We start from the raw sequence: 19,079 nt of genomic DNA on the forward strand, positions 1-19,079 counted from the left end.
GGCAGGCTGAGGGATGAAGGAGTTGAAAGCAGTCCTGTGGAGAAGGACTTGGGGGTACTGACAGTGAGCTGGCAATGTGCACTCTCAGCCCAGAAAGCCAACTACATTCTGGGCTGCATCAAAAGCAGTGTCGCCAGCAGGTCAAGGGAAATGATTCTGCCCCTGCACTCTGCTCTGGTCAGACCCCACCTGGAGTGCTGTGTCCAGCTCTGGAGCCCTCAGCACAGAAAGATATGGACCTGTTAGAGTGGATCCAGAGGAGGCCATGAAAATGATCAGAGGGATGGAACACCTCTCCTGTGAGAACAGGCTGAGAGAGTTGGGGTTGTCAAGCCTGGAGAAGAGAAGGCTCTGGGGACATCTTACAGTGGTCTCCCAGTACTTAAAGGGGGATGCAGGAAAGCTGGGGAGGGACTCTTTTATCAGGGAGTGTAGGTGTAGGAAGAGGGGTAATGGTTTTAAACTGAAAGAGGGTAGATTTAGATCCGGGTTAAGGAAAAATTCTTCACTGTGAGGGTGGTGAGACACTGGCATGGGTTGCCCAGAGGAGCTGTGGCTGCCCCCTCCCTGGAAGTGTTCAAGGCCAGGTTGGACGGGGCTTTGAGCAACCTGGTCTAGTGGAAGGTGTCCTTGCTCATTGCAGAGGGGGTTGAACTAGATCCCTTCCAACACAAACCATTCTATGATGATGTGATTTTGCGAGTGCCATCATGCATTTACTTCTGTCCAGCATGCTGTATGGGAAGTCAGCTGTAGTTCTGCCTGTTGACCCCAAAGTACATGCTGTTGTCATGACATTCAGCAGCCCCTGCAAAGTTTTTCTATAACTGTTTGCTAACGGCGAATATTATCCTACTTCCAGGATCAGTACTGTAGAAGCATTTGAGTGCTCCATCCTCAGGAAGCCATCTCCAGTGTAGGCTAACTTGTTGCTCCAATATGCCCCTCTCTTAAATCAGGGAGGGAAAGCTCTGTCTCAGAAAGAGTAGGTTTATGCTAATACACTGGATTTAGATCCTTCAAGATTGAGATTGACGTCATGGGATGTTTAATTATTTTTCTTTTGTGTGTATCTTAAATTAGACTTTTCCTGAATTGGGTCTCATTCAAGTTTGGTGATGTCACTGGAGGTACCACTATTGAAGATAGTAGATTATTGTGCTTCAGGGAGAAGGTTTTATTTTGTTACATAAGCCTGAAGAATTGCCTGCTCAAGTTTTCATCACAGCAGGCTGTGTGGTCATGCCAGTGCATTATAATAAGGATCAGTTTCTTTCTTTGTGGCAGTTTTCTCAACCTAGTATGGCATTACAGAGGCAGCCTCTACTACTGGTATTTCTAGCATTGCCATTTAAGCTCAACTAGAAAGAGCCCCTATTCGTGGATGTTTTTTCTTACAAACCCAAAATGTTTCTTAATGTTTTGCTGCTGTGAGCAGTGCAATTACCTGCAGTGTGTAGAAGTCCCTCCTTGACTTTCTCCTTGATGCCTTTTCCAGCCAGCAAGGAGGGACTTGTTTAAAAAGACTGTTTTAAAGTGGTATTTAAAAATCTGCAAATTCTTATGGGTTGTCCTCCCCACCTCAAAATACCCTTTTTTAGTTGTTGAATTGTCATTTCAAAACCCAGATAGTGGATGGGCATTTATTGGCTTTATTAGCTCTTACCCATTAAGGAGAGAAACCTGTGGCCCAATGTAGTTACAAAACCAAAAGCGTTTTTAACTTTGTAAATTCCATGCCTTATTTTCAATTTTAAAAAACACCCTTAAGTACATTCTTCTGTCAACTCAACAAATTTCCTTTTTACCTTCAGTGTAAAATGGTGCATTAAGTAGCCAACTGCTGCAGCATTATAAGTCAAAGTAAAGAGAAAGTCACTTTTTTTTTTTTTTTTTTTTCCACTTTCTAGCCAGCAAATGTGAAATCCTGTACCGGATGACTGAAAAGTTGAAAGGTAAAAATAAAATTTTAAAAACATATGTCAGATGCATGACAATTTTAGTAGCTGCCAAATGTGCCTTTTATCAAAGAACATCTGTAATATTTTTTTAAAAAGGGTAGACAGAAGTAGGGGTGCATGTTGCTGGAATTACTTTGGACAAATTTGTTCAAATCTTACTTCACAATAAGCCTTTTTTTGTTTGTGAAAAGAACAGATTTTAGGTTCCAGTAAGTTTGTTCCAGTATGTGTACATTTGCCTTTGATGGCATGGTTACTTGCCAAAATGAGTAAATGTTAAAACCTGTGTCAGTCTTATTTGTCAATCAAACAACTGTAAAAAGGGGGAAAAAAAAAAAAAAAAAAAACAGAAAATGAAGACGGGTGGTAAACTTTAGCTGGCACATCTGATGACTTTTGTGCATAATTGTCTGTAGGTGATCGTGTGCTGTGTCTGCAGGGGTTCAGATTGCATTTAAGTGAAAATTTAATAGTGGATATTACCTTTTGACATTAAAGATGTGTTCTAAAAATAAAAGCACCTTACGTCTCCCAGAAGTGTACACTTTTGAATATGTAAGATACACTGAAAGTCCTTGTAGTTCAAGGCTTGCTTCCTTAAGCTTAAATACTATGTGCTTTACATTAAGGACAATCATGAGTCTCTTACAGATACAGCTTTTGCACAGGAAAGTAAAATACTAAAAGACACAGTAGTTTTTGAGCAGATGAACCATATGAAGTAGGAGACAAGTAAGCAAGGTGTACATACAGTAGGGGACACAAAATAGCATCCTTTAACTGTTTGATCTCTGCCACAGGATTATTCACTGTAGGTGTTACTCCAGCTCTGCAGCTTTCTGTTACAACTTACTCCATCAGAGGATCTGCAGTCTGTGGGTAAATACTCTTGAATTTTATTGTATTAATTTTTTAGGTAGGTAATTTCATGTAAGAGCCTACATCTCATCTCCTTGTTGAATCAGATCACACTAAATAAAGGGACATTATGTTTAATATTGTGTATCTGTCAATAGTCAAAACATCTTTCAAAGAACAGCAAAACAGAGTGGTTTTCACCACTCACAAGTAGAAACTGCTTAATATTCAGGGTAGTCTCCTCCATCTAATCCACTCCAACCAAACAGTGGCCAAAGACAGTACTACACATGCCGCAGCTCCTCTCCTGTTTAGGCATGAGCAAGGGCCCTATCAACTTTATGTAGAGTTCGTAAAAAGCAACTGGATTCCTTGGAACCTGTTGAAGTGCTTTTTGCCCTTACTGAGGAATAGTTGTACACATATATGACTTCTACTGAGGTGGAAATACTCTAAGATCTTGTAGAGGAAGGTAGGATACATTGTAACTCGGGGAAAAAAAAGTAGGAGAAAGTACCTAAGTTTTATATAAAACTTAAAAGTAGCTTCAGTTATGCTGGCTTAGAGGAATGAAGTGGTAAGAGGATACGTTTGACCAGCACTGAAAGTCAAAGTTACCCATAATTTGAGGAGAGTCTAGGGTGGTTGAGTTAAGCAGGGAGTGTAGCCATGGAGAGGTGATCTAGAAGAGTCACAGCCACAATGAGAGCATGTTCTGTTGGGGACTGTCTCAGGTGCTGGCAGTTCTCCAGCAGCCAGCTGATAAGCATGCTCTACATCCTTATGATTGAAAGGGATTTGAGGAGAAAACACCCCACTAGATTTGCACAGGAGTGCATTTGGGCTGTTTGCAGGGAGCTACAGAGCAGTAGGAGGAATGGGACACACACTTGCAGGTGCTGTGTGGAGTGGGGAGGTATGAGCACCGTGGGCAGAGTTGTTCCTGTTTGTGGTGTCGTTGTTTTGGACCTGCTGAGAATGTGGCAAAGGTAAGACAGTGTTGATAGTCAGAACTGGAATTACTTTAAAAAAAAAACAAAAAACCACCTTGGTATGCAACAAATGTTTGTGATACACAGGAAGATACTAAGATCTCTCACAGAGCTGGTTAGTTGAAATTAAGCTGGTGTGTATGTCAGTGGAGGAGGCTTATGGGGTTTTTTTGTGAAAGCTAATTTGTTTGTAACAAAAGCCGCAGAAAAGGAGTAAAGGAGATGGAGGAAGGAGCTGAAGAAATGTTACAGTTACCTGCACCAACAACAGGATCTTGACCAGAAGCCTAGAGTCAGTCGGCTGAGTGCTGGGTAAGAGTCTTGGAACCAGGTGTATGGAAACAGTCTTCTCACATGACTGTGTGCAAGGGAACAGAATTTTGTAAGAAATATTGCTTCAGAAGGGGACCCAAGAAACGTGGGTTTTTTTAATGGATGCAACCTTATGGCTGATTCAGTGCAAAAGAAACAACAGCATTATTTAAAAGCAACATTTATTTGGCACAAGAAGAAAAATAATTGAGAGCACACACGTACACTAAAAGTGAAGTTGGATTGAATCCTGAAAGAGTTTGGGTGTTTTTTTGTGATGCTGAGCATCATTCATTTTATTTACATTTGCAGATTTTGAGCAGGTATGAGGACATCTCAAATGGTAAGCATAGGCCTGGAAGGAAGAACTCATACAGGGTCAGAAAGCAATAACCATCAATTCTGACCATGCCTTAAATCACTAAAACAGAAGCTAAAATCCACATGCATTTTACAAGCAAGGGTCTGCCACTTTGGAAGGATTTCCTCACCCAGATATTAGCAGATAGGTTTCCCACTTTTCCTGTTAACTGCCCTCGCATCTGCCTGGCATGTGTGAGGAGCAAATTCTATGAAGAAGTGTTGTTATATAAGAAGCCAAAGACACAAACATCAACCCTTGACAGCATCAGTGCATTAAGTGGAAACTCATCCATATTGATTTAAGTCTGGTTCCATGGACAAACAAATAGGTCTGCCTATGGCTGATTCCTCTGCAGAACCAACAGGCTTTGCTGATGCTTCAGTTAGAAGTATCTGGCTCTTTTTACATATTTCTATCCTGGACCTGCACAGTCTGACTGAAAGCTGCAAAGTCATAGGAAGTGCCCACACACAGAAGTGTCTTTGTGATGCAGTGGCTGGTCAGCATGGAGCAGTCCTGACTGAGATGGGCAAGGAAATTTGTAACTTAATGAGGACGTGAGGGAGAGAGAAAGAGATGGAAGGTGGTTTTTGTCATTAAAAACCTTAAATTTTAAAAAATCTTCCCAAAATAGTTTCCAAAAGCTGGGGGGTGGGAAGAAAAGATTGTATGTTTTTCCTTTTTGTAAGGAGAAGTGGATTTTTAGGAACTATTTTGGGTCCAGTGAAATCTGCGGGGCAGGCATCAGCTAAAACATTTGAAACTCTGAGGTTTTGCTTGGTCACTTCCTTGAAACACTGGGAAAACTCTGATGGAGATAAAGCATAGCTTTTGTCTGTTTTGAAGGGATAACCCTGTTCACACACACTTCACCTCCACCAGAGGAGGAAATCAGATGGTAGATGCAGGTCAGTCAACACTGTGCTATAGTCCCTGTGTCTGCAGTGGGTATTAGCCACTGCAGCCGGGGACATCTGCTCTGGGCCCTCCCTGTACCATTGCCATTGCCAGGAGTGCTGTGCAGTATGGTGAATGCTTTTCTCTTGGCACCAGATTCAGTCACCCTTTGCCGTAGTTGAAGTCCCAAGCCCCTAATCAAACAGCCTTGTATATTTCCCCAAGACATTGCTGTGGACCCACAGAGACAGTTCACAACCTCTTCAGATGAAGCTGTTCTTTATGACAGACCAGTGTCCCAATCCTGCCAAAATAAGGTGATAAAACAACATTTCCTCTTGAAACTACCCCTAGTGTGCCCCAACTTCAGCTAATGCCACAGCCCTGTATGAACAGCTGTTCTTGCTGCTGGGGTGTGACATGGATGTCACATCGGAGGACTGTATTTCCCTCCATACTTTCTTTATAACAAAAGCTGAGTCTTCTGCAGAGAACAGCATTACTGAGGGTTTGTCATGTTGAGATGCAAGGAGGGTGGCGTGTGTTGTGGGTGTAAGAGTGTCCTTGTCCAAGAAGGAGGGCTTGTGACTTTGAACATGGAGCACCATCAACTTCCCTATCATCGTGCCTCAATTTTATCTAGAACTGCTCCCAGGCAGGATGCTGCACATGATGGAGCTTGTAAGGTGTTGTCAGGCCAACAAGGGTTAGCAAAGAGTATTTCAGGTCAGTATTTCAGAGCCAGGACACTGACTGGCTGTCAGCATCTGCATCAATCCATGGTAGGGATAGGGTAGAGTCTTTGCCTCTTCTGGCAGGCCCTGGGCTCAGCCTGCATCACCTGCCTGGAGACATAAGCAATTCTGACAGCAGGAGCAGAGATTCATATGGCAGGAGGCAATTCAGGAAACAGCATGCCACATAAAAGGTGAAGGAGGATTTTGGGGGGTGATGGAAGTCCAAAAGAAAGGATGCTGCTGATTAAGTGGTACAGTGCCCAGGTGCTTCAGCTGATGCTTGTTAGACTTTCTAAAACCAGCAGGGTAATGCAAGCTGGCCTCCTGGAAGACTGATGGCGTGGGGGTTTTTTGGAAAGTGGAGGAAGGAGAGGAATTTCAGACTTCTGGCCAGGTTGCCAAGGCTGCAAAGATAACACCTCTATTGTGGGTGAGCCCAAATTAGGCCTCACTTGAATTTGGAAGAGCAAAGATGTATGGCAAATCAAGCAGCATTGGGGGATGAGGGGGAGGAGAAGAAAGTGGGATTCAGCCAAAGCTTTCCAAAACTCCGAGGAAAGTTAGGCAGGGAGTGAGAGCAAGCAAGTTCCTGTGCTTGTTTGACCTGCTGGCTGAGCTTCACTTCAACCCATAGCCTGGCCCTGCCCTGTGCTAGGAAGAGCAGGATGCATTTGTAAGGCAGTTGTGACAGTCTCCGCTCCCCCACGCCTTCACCTACTGTGTTAGTCAGGGGGGATCTTGGGGCCTTGCTGTCTCTCTCCACCCTCAGGGACCTGGGGAAACACTGTTGCACTTAGGCTGTGGCCTGCCTTTCTTGGGGCTGCTTATTTCTTTTTGAAGAGCTTGCGGAAGGAGCTCCGGAAACCCCCCTTGGGCTCGTGCCGTGGGTTGTGGTCGCTGAAGGATGTTTGCTCATTGTCATCCTTCTGGCAGAACCTGGTGTTGTCTTCTGCATGGAGCTCCTAAAAGGGAAAAGACAATTTAACCAGCATTTTCAACCTCACATCCTTTCCCATTCTTTCTCTCTCTTTGTGCTAGGAGGGGCCTGGTGGATGAGGAGGTGCTGGCAAGGCTGGGAGACAACAGGTCACTCAGGCCTCAGCAACACGGGTACCTCTGCAGAGCGCTTTTGACTGGCTCTGAGGCTGAGGCAGTGGCAGAGGAGTGGAAGGATAAGCATTGTTAGAGGAAACTGGAGCCTTCCTTGCTAAGCTTTTTGTTTAGGGGCAGCTTACTAGCCCTTTTTGCCAATGAGGGAGCAAGCCAGCATGGGCAGTTGAAGGAACTTCCCACCCTCTCCTTGAGAGCTCATGAGCTCTCTGTTTACCCTAGAGCCTGGAGGTTTCAAGCTTCTTGAGCTGATACAATGTGAAAGACTCTTCTGCTGGATCTACTACTGCCTGGTTTTATATCTGTGGAGCAGAAAGCTGCACTAGCACACAACACACCTTGGGATAAATGTGTCACTAAAAGATTTCTTCCCCCTTTTGGGAGAGTGCTCGGTTCCTCTCAGCAAGGGTCTGAACAAGTCTCTTTTCTCCAGTTCTGCCCACCACTGCCATGGTAGTCTCCATTGCTCTGTGAGGGAGAAAGTGTCCTGCAGTTCTGGACTAGCCCCACATCTGCACCCTGCTGTGGGCCACAGCTCTGTGCAGGTGAGTGCCAAAGAGCTCACAAGCTCCTGTTTCTGGGGGGACTGTCCCCATAGCTCTTTTCCCTCTGCCTTATCTCCCCTGCTCAGCTCTCCACCACCTTCTTCACTCACTAGGCTTTTTTCTCTCTTTTTTTCCCAAGGTTTTCCTGCTGTCTTTTCAGTCAGGCTGTTGGAACCTTCCTCCCATCATCATCATCAGTATTTACAGCCTCATCTGCATCTTGCCTCATTTTAACAGAAGGGTGTTTCTCCAGGCAGCCCTGAGAGAACTAGCTAAGCACTTCACAGCATCCTCGGCCTCTTCCCCAGGAAGTGTGAAGTCTGTCTTCCTCCCTGACTGTGACAGCTCAAAGCTGACCCTGAACAGGCACTGCAGACTACAGAAACATTGTTCCTGCAAGACTTGGAAGGGCTAGAGTGCTGTCTGCCATGCCAGTGGTTGTCTGAGGGATGTGGTTGCTGGGCTGTTTTCACACAGACTTTAGCATGGGTCTGTGATCCATGCAACAAACACAGGTGAAACAAAATCCATGAACCAGATCCTTGGTGGTGTAAATGGGCTGAGTTTGGCCAAGTCATCCTGGTTTATACTGGCTGAGGATCTGATAGTAAATCCACTGGTTTTATTAACCCAGCATTCCTCACAGCAGGTGGAAAGGCACCCTTTAAACTGGGTGCCACCCTATAGCAGTAATTTTGAACAGCTTTGTGCATACTTAGTGATCCTGGTCAGATACTTGTGGGGGAAGGTTAGTGACAGCTAGAGATACATGAGGCTAGCTTGTCTCAAGAGTGTTCTAGCTGTCACTCAGCAGCTGTGTGCTTCAAGCCCATGCTTGTGGAGATATGTGTGAAAAGGAGCTGTCTTGTCCCTCCCTTGGGCGTGTACATGCAAATGAGGACTCTGAATGTGTGGACTTGGAAGTTATTTTGGCATGTTCTGCCTTAACTGTATCTCAGATCTTTCTCTTGCTGCTGCCACTGCTTCTGCACCACCATGTGCCTTTTTGTTGTTTGGGGTTTTTTTTCCTCCTATTTAAGCCTCCTTACTTCCAAAAAGCTCTGTTTTTCACCCACTCCTCGCTGTGGGGGGAAGTAGCTCCTTTGGGAGCTTCGAGATGAGGCTGAGATCATGTGAGGCTGGACATTCCTCTCCTGCTTCTGCTGCAGCCGGCTCCCACTGCTGCTCCGTGTGCTGTAGAGTCTGGTGCTCACACCCTCAGCATTCCTTGGCAGCTCCTTCAGAGACCTGCTCAGCTGTTTGCCTTTGCTGTGGAACATCTCACGTTTGTAAGTACTGCTGCTTACAGGAGTGCAGCTCTTAGGCAGTGGCTGTAAGGCGTGATCTGTCCTCTCTGGTTCTGATGTGAAGTTAACAGGCCTAAGGAAACAAATGTCTAAGCTGGACTCAGAAGAGGCTGGGGAGCAATTCTCAAAGAGAGTGAGGTTTTGGAAGGCATCATCTTCATAGGGGCCTGGCAGGGTGAAAACCTCTCCAGGGTAGTCAAACTCTTCGTAGCTTGGCACAAAGTTCCTCGCATCCTGCAGCAGCTCCACAGAAGTCCTGATGGCTCTCTCGGTGTTTCCCACTGCATCAGCTGGTGGTGCTTCATACTCCATTTCAGGGATGGATTGTAAGGGGGCTGTTAGAGCCTTGAGTTCCTGCTCTGTGAGCTGAGAGGATGCAAGGATGTTCTCTGGCCTCTCATGTTTTCTACTTTCTATTTCCCAGTCAGGGGGCTTTACAGCCTGGATGTTCTCCATCACAGTTGATTGGGGTTTCTTCAGCTGAGGCATCAAATGCCTTAAAAATAGGAAACAGAAAAAAAAAAAAAAAAAAAAAAACACAAAAAACAGAAGGAAGTGGAATACTAAAGGATAAGTAGATACAGCATGACAAGCCCTCTTCCCCCTTCACTCCCCCAGTCCCATTCTCTTGCTTTTAATGCCAATAGCTGTTATCATATCTTGTAGAACAGTAACAGAGCTGCCACTAATAGAATTGCCTGAGTGGATTAGCAAGAGCAAACCTGCAGAGGTAGAACTGCTTATCCAGTAGCTTTGCCTGACTTTTGTACTCCACATCATGAAATTAATAGAAACAGATGAGAAACCAACTGCTCCATCTCTTTCCTGTTCATCTGCATTTTGGATTTTTACTTTCCTTCTTTTTCTGTAATGCAGGGGCTGTGTCTTACTTTCCTGTGGTCTGTGTTTTCAGACAAACAATGTTCCTTTCTTGGGTAGGGTGACCGTCTTCAGAAGTGTGTCAGGAGTCCTTGGAGGACTCCTACCTGCTGTGTGTTCCAGGTAAGTCAGAAGAGAGTACTGCATTGGTTGATATACTAGTTGCAGGGTGTGCACCTCCATGGCTCTTAACAGACCCTAGTTAGAAATGTCCCACTGCCATCATCTGGGTCATAGTGAATGGATTGGGGGAACAGAAACATTGTGATATTCATGATGTGCAGAGCTCTGCATCTGGGGCAAGATAACCCCACACATCAGACCAGGCTGGGAGATTTGGGTTGAGCGGCATATCTGGTATGAATTTGGGGTTATAGCCAATGCCAGGCTAAAGATGAGCTGACAGCATGTTCTCATGTCAGACAAGGCAAACCCTGACCTGAGCTGTATTAGGAGCTCCATCGCCAGCTGAGCCTGGGGATTTTTTTTCCTCCTTCTGTTCAGTGCTGATGAGACCCCCACCTGGCCCCATGCTGGGCCCTCAGATCAGGATGAATGTGGGGAAACTGGGGAAGTGCTAGCTGAGACTACCAAGATGAGGGCCTGGAGCATCACATCTGTGATTGGCTTGGGTAGTTTGGTGAGAAGGAGGCTAGGTATTGGTGTAATAACATTGGCACTTGAGGGGGACTCAGAATGATGAAGCCAAACTCTTGTTTAGTGTCAAATGATGTAAGGAAGCACAACAGCCACAAATTGCTGACATAAGAAAAAAGGTAAGTCTAGCATGCTTCTCTAATAATCATCTCAGTAGGCTAAAAATGGCCAAAGATTGCTGGGTGGTACCAGTAGCCTCATCTTTCTTGAATTAGTCTTGTGTCTTTTTGAACCCGTTTTACTTGCATCTTGTGATAGTGAGTCACATCATTCAGTGACATACTATGTGGAAAAGTACTTTTTTTTGCTAGCCTGAGACTTTGGTCATGTTTCCTAGCTCTTGTAATGTTCACAGTGAATAACGTGGAGTTACTATGTACACCACTGCCAGGCCTACACAAATACATGTGCTCCCTGGTATACTGTTAAGACAGCTAGCAAGAATAGCCCTGGGTAGAGCTCTGAAATGTTTCCTGCTTGTAAGTCATGTGGTAGTGGATAGGAGGAAGGAGCCAGCCCTTCATCTCTATACATACACAGGGAGTAGTCTTGGAAATAGTCTGTAACTGCCTAGTGTTGCTGGCAAAGTATGGGTGAGGAGAGAGTTTTCAGCCTGCTTTGAAAGCCTTCTACTGGGACAATAGGCTTACGGGGTTGTCGTGCCAGAGGAAGGTGCTGGTGGGAATGATTGTATTGTCTCTTCAGAGTGGATCCCGCCGTCCCGGATAGATGTTGCACTGGGTGTTGGAGAAACCTCTTGGCTCGTACACTGGGAGGTGAGACCTTTGTACAGCTTCACCAGGGATGACCTGAGGGAGGAGAAATCCATCGTCGTGCTAAGAAATAAGGCAGGGAATGAGCACAAGCATGTAGAATCACAGAAAACAGAGCTGGGAGGGACCTTTATATCCCTGTTCACCTCTTCCCACCCCAAGGAAAGACCTGTTCCACCTAATCTGTCCCAGTCAGCAGGGCATCCTGCTTTCTGTCCTGTTGATAATGTTTCTCCTGATAGCAGTCCCTCCCCAGCAGTCTGCTTCAGCCCTTTACCACCCTCCATATTTGGAAGCTTCCCTTGAAGTTTGATCTTGTTCTGCTCCCCCAATGAATCATCACAAGGAGCAAAGGTGGCCAGATTTTGATTTTAGTAAAAAGTCTTGATTTCAAGGAATTCTTCTGAACTACAACTTAAGAATCTATATTCAGAGTCATTTCTATCACAGTTCATCTCAAACAGGTTTTGGGAGGCTTTTGTTTCTTCCACCCCACTCCTCCAGTAAAATAAGATAATACTATTCTTTCTCAGTCTTAGCCGATGAGGGCTTCTTGGTGCTCACCAGGGCCCTGAGCTGCCAAAGCAACTAAGTCCCCATGTGTTCTCCCACTAGGGAGTGACTTTACCATCAGTTTAAGGAATCAAATATTCCCATGAAACACGTGGCTGCTGTGTTTAGAAGGACTAAACTGATTTTCCTTTCACTCTCAGACAGAAGGGCTAACCCCCAAATCTGACCTCAGTTTGGAGGACAAATGCCAATAGTGAGCCTACTCCAGCATTCATATGCAAAGGGCTTTATTTCAACAGAACAATGTGCCTATTGGTCTTGTCTGGATCCTAAACACCCTGCTGCTGGACTTCCCCCACACCTCCCTTTTCCTGGTAATAGAGGGGGTGAGCTGATGTTGAGCTTACTTCTTCAACTTTTTCCTCTTCTGTATAAGCAGGTCTTCATTGCACTGGAAGAGGAGGCTATAGTGTGAGATGAAAATGCGGAGGCGCTGCACACACACCAGCAGCAGGTAATAGTCAGGATGCTCTTGCTCCGTGAACTTCAAGACATTCTGGGGCACAGAGGAGAGCAGACTGTTTGGAGGGTGTCCTAACCCTTTCTGAGAAGAAGGTGCTATTGGGACCATGGATTAGTGCTATGAAGTGCCCATGCACTGCCCTGTGGGAGCTCTTCTGGGCAGAACCAGAGGGACTTGGATGCTGCCTGCCTCCTACTACTCCAGTGCAAATACACAAGTATCCACTGTAAATATAATCATGGGTATGTGTGGGTGATGAACTAGTTGAGTTTAGCATTGAATAAACAAACCAGTCTCTTTTTACAGGGCTTGCTTTGTGTCATTTGCCTTGGCTGAAATGTTTTAGAACAATTCAGATAACCCTCCTGGGACCCAGAACTCTTTTTATTAGCAAGCTCTTTATAGGAAAGGTTGTTTTCTAGAGGCTGTTGGAACCTCTAGTCCTCTCAGTCTCTCAGCTAACAGGCATGTGGACCACCTAGCAAAGATGCCAGCTCTGTTACAGGGGTTAGGTCAGAGCTCAGAATAGATTAGCTCTGTAGTGCCCTATCTTTGGCCTCCTGTTCTCCCAGAAGAGCAGGCAGCAAAGCTTTCGGCTTCCCAGGGGACAAAAGTTGGTTCTGTCAGGCCAAATGGAGAAACTGGCAAATAGAAGCAAGCCTCAGCTGAAAATGATGAAAATTAGATATTCTCAGCTGGCTTTCCCTTTCAAAAGTTTTTTTTTCAGAGAACCCGCTGGGTTAGCCAGAAGCCCTGTACCTGTACAGGCCTGAATACCAGCTCTGAGTTAAATCATATGTGATAAGAGTTCAGCAAGACAGTTTCCATCCTAGGGCCCTACCTGTAGATGAATAAGGTATTCAGGGATTCGCTGGACTATATGGAAGAACAGAATGTAGAGATCAGACTTGATTTCTTCTTCTATCTGAAATAGAGAAAGCAACTTCAGAGTCTCTCCCACCCATAAAACATGTCTGCTTCCAGATGGTTCTGGGGTTTAATGAGTAGTTATGCTGTAAGTGGTTATAACCGTTCATAGAACACCAGTCAAGTGACAGTTGTGCATGATAGCGTCTTCATCTGCTTCTGGAAGGGATATTTGCAACTCCTTCTACTAGCAATACTAGTCCTAAAGATGAAATTCCTTAGGTTGGAGATTATCTATGAGGGACACTCATTAAGTAGGGGTGTATGTTTAAAGTGCACTAGTTAAGTTGCATTGGAATCCCAGACAGACACTGTTGTTCAGACTGAAGTTCTTAGTTTAGGCCCAAATGAACTGAACAAAATACAGTTGACTTCTAAATTAAGATGTCTTGGAAGTGAGCTAGTGTGGTTAGTTACTGCACTCTAAAACTACCTTTATATTTAACTTTCCTAGTTTAAACCAAGAATTAAGAATGCAAGATGGAATACCTGAACGGTAGAGACTATTTTCTGTCTAAAGCACTTACAGCCTCACTCTTGATCTCCCTGTTTGGATGAGCCCCCTGTTTTCCCAGAGACACCACTTGCCTGGGACAGGTCTGGATAGTGTATGCATAGGCAAGCTTTCTTGGAGATTTGATCCAAGACATAGTTTCATGCCACAGCAGAAATATAACTTTGGTTACACATAGTGATGAACATTAAAGCTGCCTTTTTTAGGTTCATGTCAGCTATGGCACCATACATGAAACTGACATTTGGTAACAGAACAAGATGATTGTCAGAGGAGTCCTATTGCAGACAGGCATAACAGGAGGACATCCAGCTTGCACATTGCCATTACATATCTGTGAAGCAGGCAGGAAGTTTACCTCCTTCAGGATCACCACATGGATCAGAGAGATGCATTCTGGCAGGTCCCTCAGGTAAGCAACATAGTAGTCCAGAAAATTATTCTTATGAAAGGAAAAAAAGAAAAGAAGAAAGAAACTTGAGAAATTTTTGTTCATAGAACAAGCCAGAACAAGAAACCGTTGATTCCCCACTATTACTCCTGCGAGCTCAGCAGTCAGCAGAGCTGCAGCACTGTGAAACTTTTAGGTCTTAGGATTTCCCAAGAAAGGATGTTTAATAAAATGTTTTCAGCTGTTGAGCACTGTGTATAAAGTTTTATAGCTGTACTGGGTGTGTGTGGCAGGGTTCTTAGTAGTGGGAGAGGGGGCTACAGCAGTGGCCTGTGTGAGAAGCTTCCCCATCTCCAAGTTGGACCCTCCTCTGGCCAAGGCCAAGCCAGTGACAGTGGCTGTACCTCTGTGATAACATATTTGAAAAGGGGAACCGAAAGGGAGTGGGGGGACTTGTGAGGGGACATTAGGACAAGGACACTACCTGTGTGAACACAGAGGTCAGTGGAAGGAAGGAGGAGGAAGGGGTGAAGGTGCTGGGGGGAGATGTGCTGGGGCAAAGACTCCCCTGAATCCCATGGCAGGGCCACCCCCCTGTCACCCATGGAGGTCACCGGAGGAGCAGAGATCCACCTGTGGCCTGTGGAGGACCCCGGGGACTCTGTGGGAAGAGGAAGCCCTCGCTGTTGTAGTTCAGTGCTGGGAGGACCGCAACATGCAGGGGTGACCCACACCAGAGCATCTCAGGAAGAATGCATCCTGTGGGGAGGACTCACGGTGGAGAGAGCTTGTGGAGGACTACCTCCCATGAGAGGGATGCCACGTGGAGCAGGGGGAGAATGCACAAGAGTGCTTCTTCCCCTCCTTGGAGGAAGAAGCTGTGGACTGACTTCACCCCCCATCCCCTACCCCTGTGCCACTAGGGGAGGAAGTAGAAATACCAGGAACAAAGCTGGGCCTGGGAAGAAGGGAGGGGTGGGGGGGATGTTTTTAAGATGTGGTAGTGCTTCTCACTGTCCCATTCTGTCTGTTAAATGTCGCTGTTGGTAGCATTTTGAATTAAAGTGATGTCAGGTGTTTATTTCTTCCCCTAATAAGCCTGTCTTTTTGCCTGTGACTATAATGGGTGAGGAATGCCTCTCAGTCCTTATCTCCCTAAGCCTTCATATTTATCCTTCCCAGGGCTGGGGGGGAAAGGGGTGAGCGAACTGCTTTGTGGTGCTGAGTTGCCCTCTGGGCTCAAACCATGGCAATAGCAGATGGGAGGTGTAGAGGGGCTGGGGAGAAAGAAGCTTTTCTTAGACTCTTAAAATGTATAAAGCATCAGATGAGTTTTTTATACATACTTCCAGGAGAGGTCCTACTGCTTGCCAGGGGTTGGGCACACCTTCACCCCGAGAAGGAGGTGGTGTATTACTTGGGGCTAGAAACCATATAGGGTAAGGGGCCCACCAGCTTGTACTAACTCTGAGCAAAGCATAATGGGGAAGGGGAGCATGACAAACATGTTTTTTTTCACACCCTCACTCTGAATACAGGCATCTAAGTTGTAAAGACTCACATGTGGCTCCTGCAACTAAGTCTAGGTCTCGTGCATTTATGATAAGGCTGTGCTATGTGGCTGCATGCTCCCAGGTGGGTCTGGCATGGGGGCTCCCTGACCAACCAGGTAGCGTGCCAGTGCTGCTCAAACGAGGCTGGCCAAAAGGCCTTATGCTAGCCACAGCTCCACAGCACAACCACTCTGCTGCAAGGTATCCTGGCCCACCCACAGGCCATTAGCCCAACGTCATGAATCATAGCAGAAGAGAGGTCTGTAACATACCTCATCATTTGTTAACTTCAGGAAGATGTCTCCTAGGATCCCTTGTCGGGGCCAGCTCAGGACTCGCTCTTGTAGAGCATGAAGTAAATCGACATGCTGCTGGACCAGGTACCTCAAAGAGTTGGGGAAGAAACTGAAGGGAGATGATATCAGACTGGTTACACAGAGCAGAAGCTCAGCCCTAACGTGTACTGCTGAAGCGTGCCTTCATGGGTGGTCAGCACAGGCTTGCTTTAAACACAGGTATTATTAACGACTTTTACTGGAGTCCTGGATGCACCAGAAGGCCCTGTTTTGGCTGCTATGTACATGCTGGTACCCTCCCCAGTAGGCTGCTGTTACAGTGTTTTGCATGTTTCTTAGGCTGACTCCAGTGCATTGTGTAGCTGACCATAATTTGCAGAACTGAAAAGCTCAAGGCAATGCTGCTGTGGCTAATGAAGCAGGACCATGGTCCTGAGCCATCCCATAGTGCTTGGAGGACAGCTCCCCAGCTTTGTATTTTGTCTCATTTTTCAGGCCCTTTAACAAGCCAACCCTTCGATAAAGAGCTGGTCAAAACGTGCTACTCCTTTTGTCATTGCATACTGATTTCATTCAGAATGAAGATGTCAAAATATTTTGCCACATGGAAAGGTCCCAGGAACAAAGAGGAAAAATAAAAACTCACTTTGTACTATCATGCTTCAGTTTGAATTGTGTGTGTCGTGTATCTGCTTAAATGAGTTTACATCAACCCATGTACCACATGTCCCTGAGTAGACTTCTGTCAAATGACTCCTTGGATATGGGACTCCTACGGACAGCAGAAAGAGCCAAGAAGAGAGCGAGCTAGCCAGGACTGGGCTCCCCAAATGTGCTTAGGGACTGGAAGCTCCCAGGCCAAAGCTGAGTGAATGGGGAGAGCTGTAGGAGCTATCCCATCCTGGGAACTAAGCTGTCCCAGGGGCTAGCCTTTGCAAAGAGCTGGGTTTAACTGCTAGACTGGGTCAGTCCCCACTGGTCTTGTATCTGTGTGTAAATATATGTGTATGTCTGTGTCTATTGATATCTGATGGGTTTCAGCCACTAGCCAGGGACTTATGCCCACAGCAGCTTCTAGAGCTGGAGCTGTGGATGGGGAGAAGGCAGCAGTGAATGCATAAAGCTCTTTTTCTGCTCGCACAGGAGGCATGCAAAAGAACAGGAAACTGATGAGACTCAAAGGGAGACTGAAATGAAGTAGTAGTGAAACAGTTTGGGATGCAAGGTGAACGAGATGTAAGGACAGGCAGGAAGGTCTTTAATCACTGCAAAAACCTTCCAGTGCCTCCAATTTTCAACTAGAAATAAGCTCTAAGTGTTCAAAGATCTCAGTGTGGATGAAATGAAAGTGGGAGAGAGGATGATGCAGAAAGAATGCTGACTGAGGAAAACTCCCCAAAAGAGAGAGCACACTAAATCAAATACCTTCTCTCTTTGGTGCTCCTTTTCGAATCTGGTCCCTGCAATGTGGCCTTGATCTTCAGGATTAGAGAAAGGTTGATGACATATTTTCTTTCTGATTCCAGCAGCTCCAAAGCGATGTTCTGCCTTTTGGCTTCCAGAAGATAATGGTTAAGTTTAAAAGTAAAGAAATGCTGACCTCAAGGCAAGCCTCATGTTAGACCAGTGGTCTGACATTAAATCATGAAAGGAGAAACTGCTGAAAAGTGACATCAATATCTTGTCTTTGTATGTCTACTCTCCCCAAAATATAAAATTCTAGCCTGATGCTACAGCATGCCCCAGACATGCCAAGAGACACAGCTTCCTAAGAAATCTCCAAAGCAAATGTGTTTTCCCCTATGAATGCTATTTTTTTTCTAAGAATAACAAAACAAGCAATCAAAGGCAAAGCAACTCATAACAGGGATTCACATCCAGTTTTCTGCAGAATGAGAAGTATTTTTCACCTGTTTAAGCAACTACACTGTCACAATCCCATCAGTACTCTGAACTGGCCAGGTCCTGGAAAAGAGAATGGATGTCCTGGGTGCAGAGCAATTCTGTCAGTGGCACAGACCAGCAAATACAAAAGCTAGAAGTCTTGGAGACTGAAGCCCTGAGACATTCTCCTCTTGCAGGAGAAACTGCCTCTGTGTCTACCTCTGTAGAAGCTGATTACTGACCAGCTCACACCAGATGAGAATAAGCCTCTAGCCAGAGTTTTCCACTCTGTCCTTACCAGCCAAAGAGGGTTCGCATATAATGTTGTCTGCTGAGCTGTATCTGCTTTGGCCTATGTCTTTTCCTCTCTCCGGTTGCTCTTTGGAAATGTATTCATCTCCCCAGTCCTTAGTGTCTTTGGGTTGCTTCCACACTGTTGATGGCAGATGCACTTTTGACTGCCCCTCTGTTGTCAAGGAAGGCTTGAGACTATCATCTGTCTCTATGATTGCTCCTGCAATGACAAAGAGCTGCATGGATCTTGACATCAATTGACTACATCAGCTACAGCAGGCTGCCAACCTACATTTGAAGTACTGGAAGGAGAGTCTGAAGCATTATCTGTGCTTCACAAGGGCTTTAGCCTTGTAGCATTAATTTACAAACAGAAGTGCATCTGGTGAGCACTTCTTGCAGAACAAGGTTTGCACTCTTCTAGCATTTATTTTCAGGTCAAATAAGGTCCAAAATTAGACACACATTAGAAAAGAAAAAATATATATTCCAAGCATGGTTGCACTTCAGGGTTTTGGGACACTTCAGGACTTGGTAATATGACACATACTGGCAGGTATTATAGAAACAGAAAATAGTATTATAAATTGGCATTAAATGCTATTCTCAACAGATGTGAACAGTTATGGCTCTTAAAATTTTTGTTAGTGCTATGTGATTATACAGTAGCAGTAAGATTGATAGTCTGAGGCTATTAAATCACAGATAAGGTAGGGGAGGGTGAAGTGTATTAGAGCTATTGGGCTGGAATTGCTTTCATGTGAATACTTTGAATTTGTCTTGCTATGAACC

General features: G+C 45.4%; 1 protein-coding gene across 1 annotated transcript in view; it reads right to left on the reverse strand.

Annotated features, from left to right (window-relative positions):
• Positions 1 to 4,713: 4,713 nt before the first annotated feature.
• Positions 4,714 to 19,079, reverse strand: part of ARHGEF33 (Rho guanine nucleotide exchange factor 33) — a 34,942-nt gene continuing 20,576 nt past the window's right edge. Inside the window, exons 8-16 of the mRNA XM_026846077.1 lie at positions 18,292 to 18,507; positions 17,535 to 17,664; positions 16,086 to 16,218; positions 14,228 to 14,311; positions 13,270 to 13,353; positions 12,313 to 12,461; positions 11,270 to 11,455; positions 8,826 to 9,579; positions 4,714 to 7,083 (exon numbers count right to left, since the gene is read on the reverse strand). Of these exons, the coding sequence (XP_026701878.1) occupies positions 6,946 to 7,083; positions 8,826 to 9,579; positions 11,270 to 11,455; positions 12,313 to 12,461; positions 13,270 to 13,353; positions 14,228 to 14,311; positions 16,086 to 16,218; positions 17,535 to 17,664; positions 18,292 to 18,507 (1,874 nt within the window). The 3' untranslated portion in view covers positions 4,714 to 6,945. The remainder of the gene's footprint in view (positions 7,084 to 8,825; positions 9,580 to 11,269; positions 11,456 to 12,312; positions 12,462 to 13,269; positions 13,354 to 14,227; positions 14,312 to 16,085; positions 16,219 to 17,534; positions 17,665 to 18,291; positions 18,508 to 19,079) is intronic.

The sequence above is a fragment of the Athene cunicularia genome (genome assembly GCF_003259725.1).
Source record: "Athene cunicularia isolate RWA chromosome 3 unlocalized genomic scaffold, athCun1 chr3_part1, whole genome shotgun sequence".
Taxonomy (NCBI): Eukaryota; Metazoa; Chordata; class Aves; order Strigiformes; family Strigidae; genus Athene; species Athene cunicularia.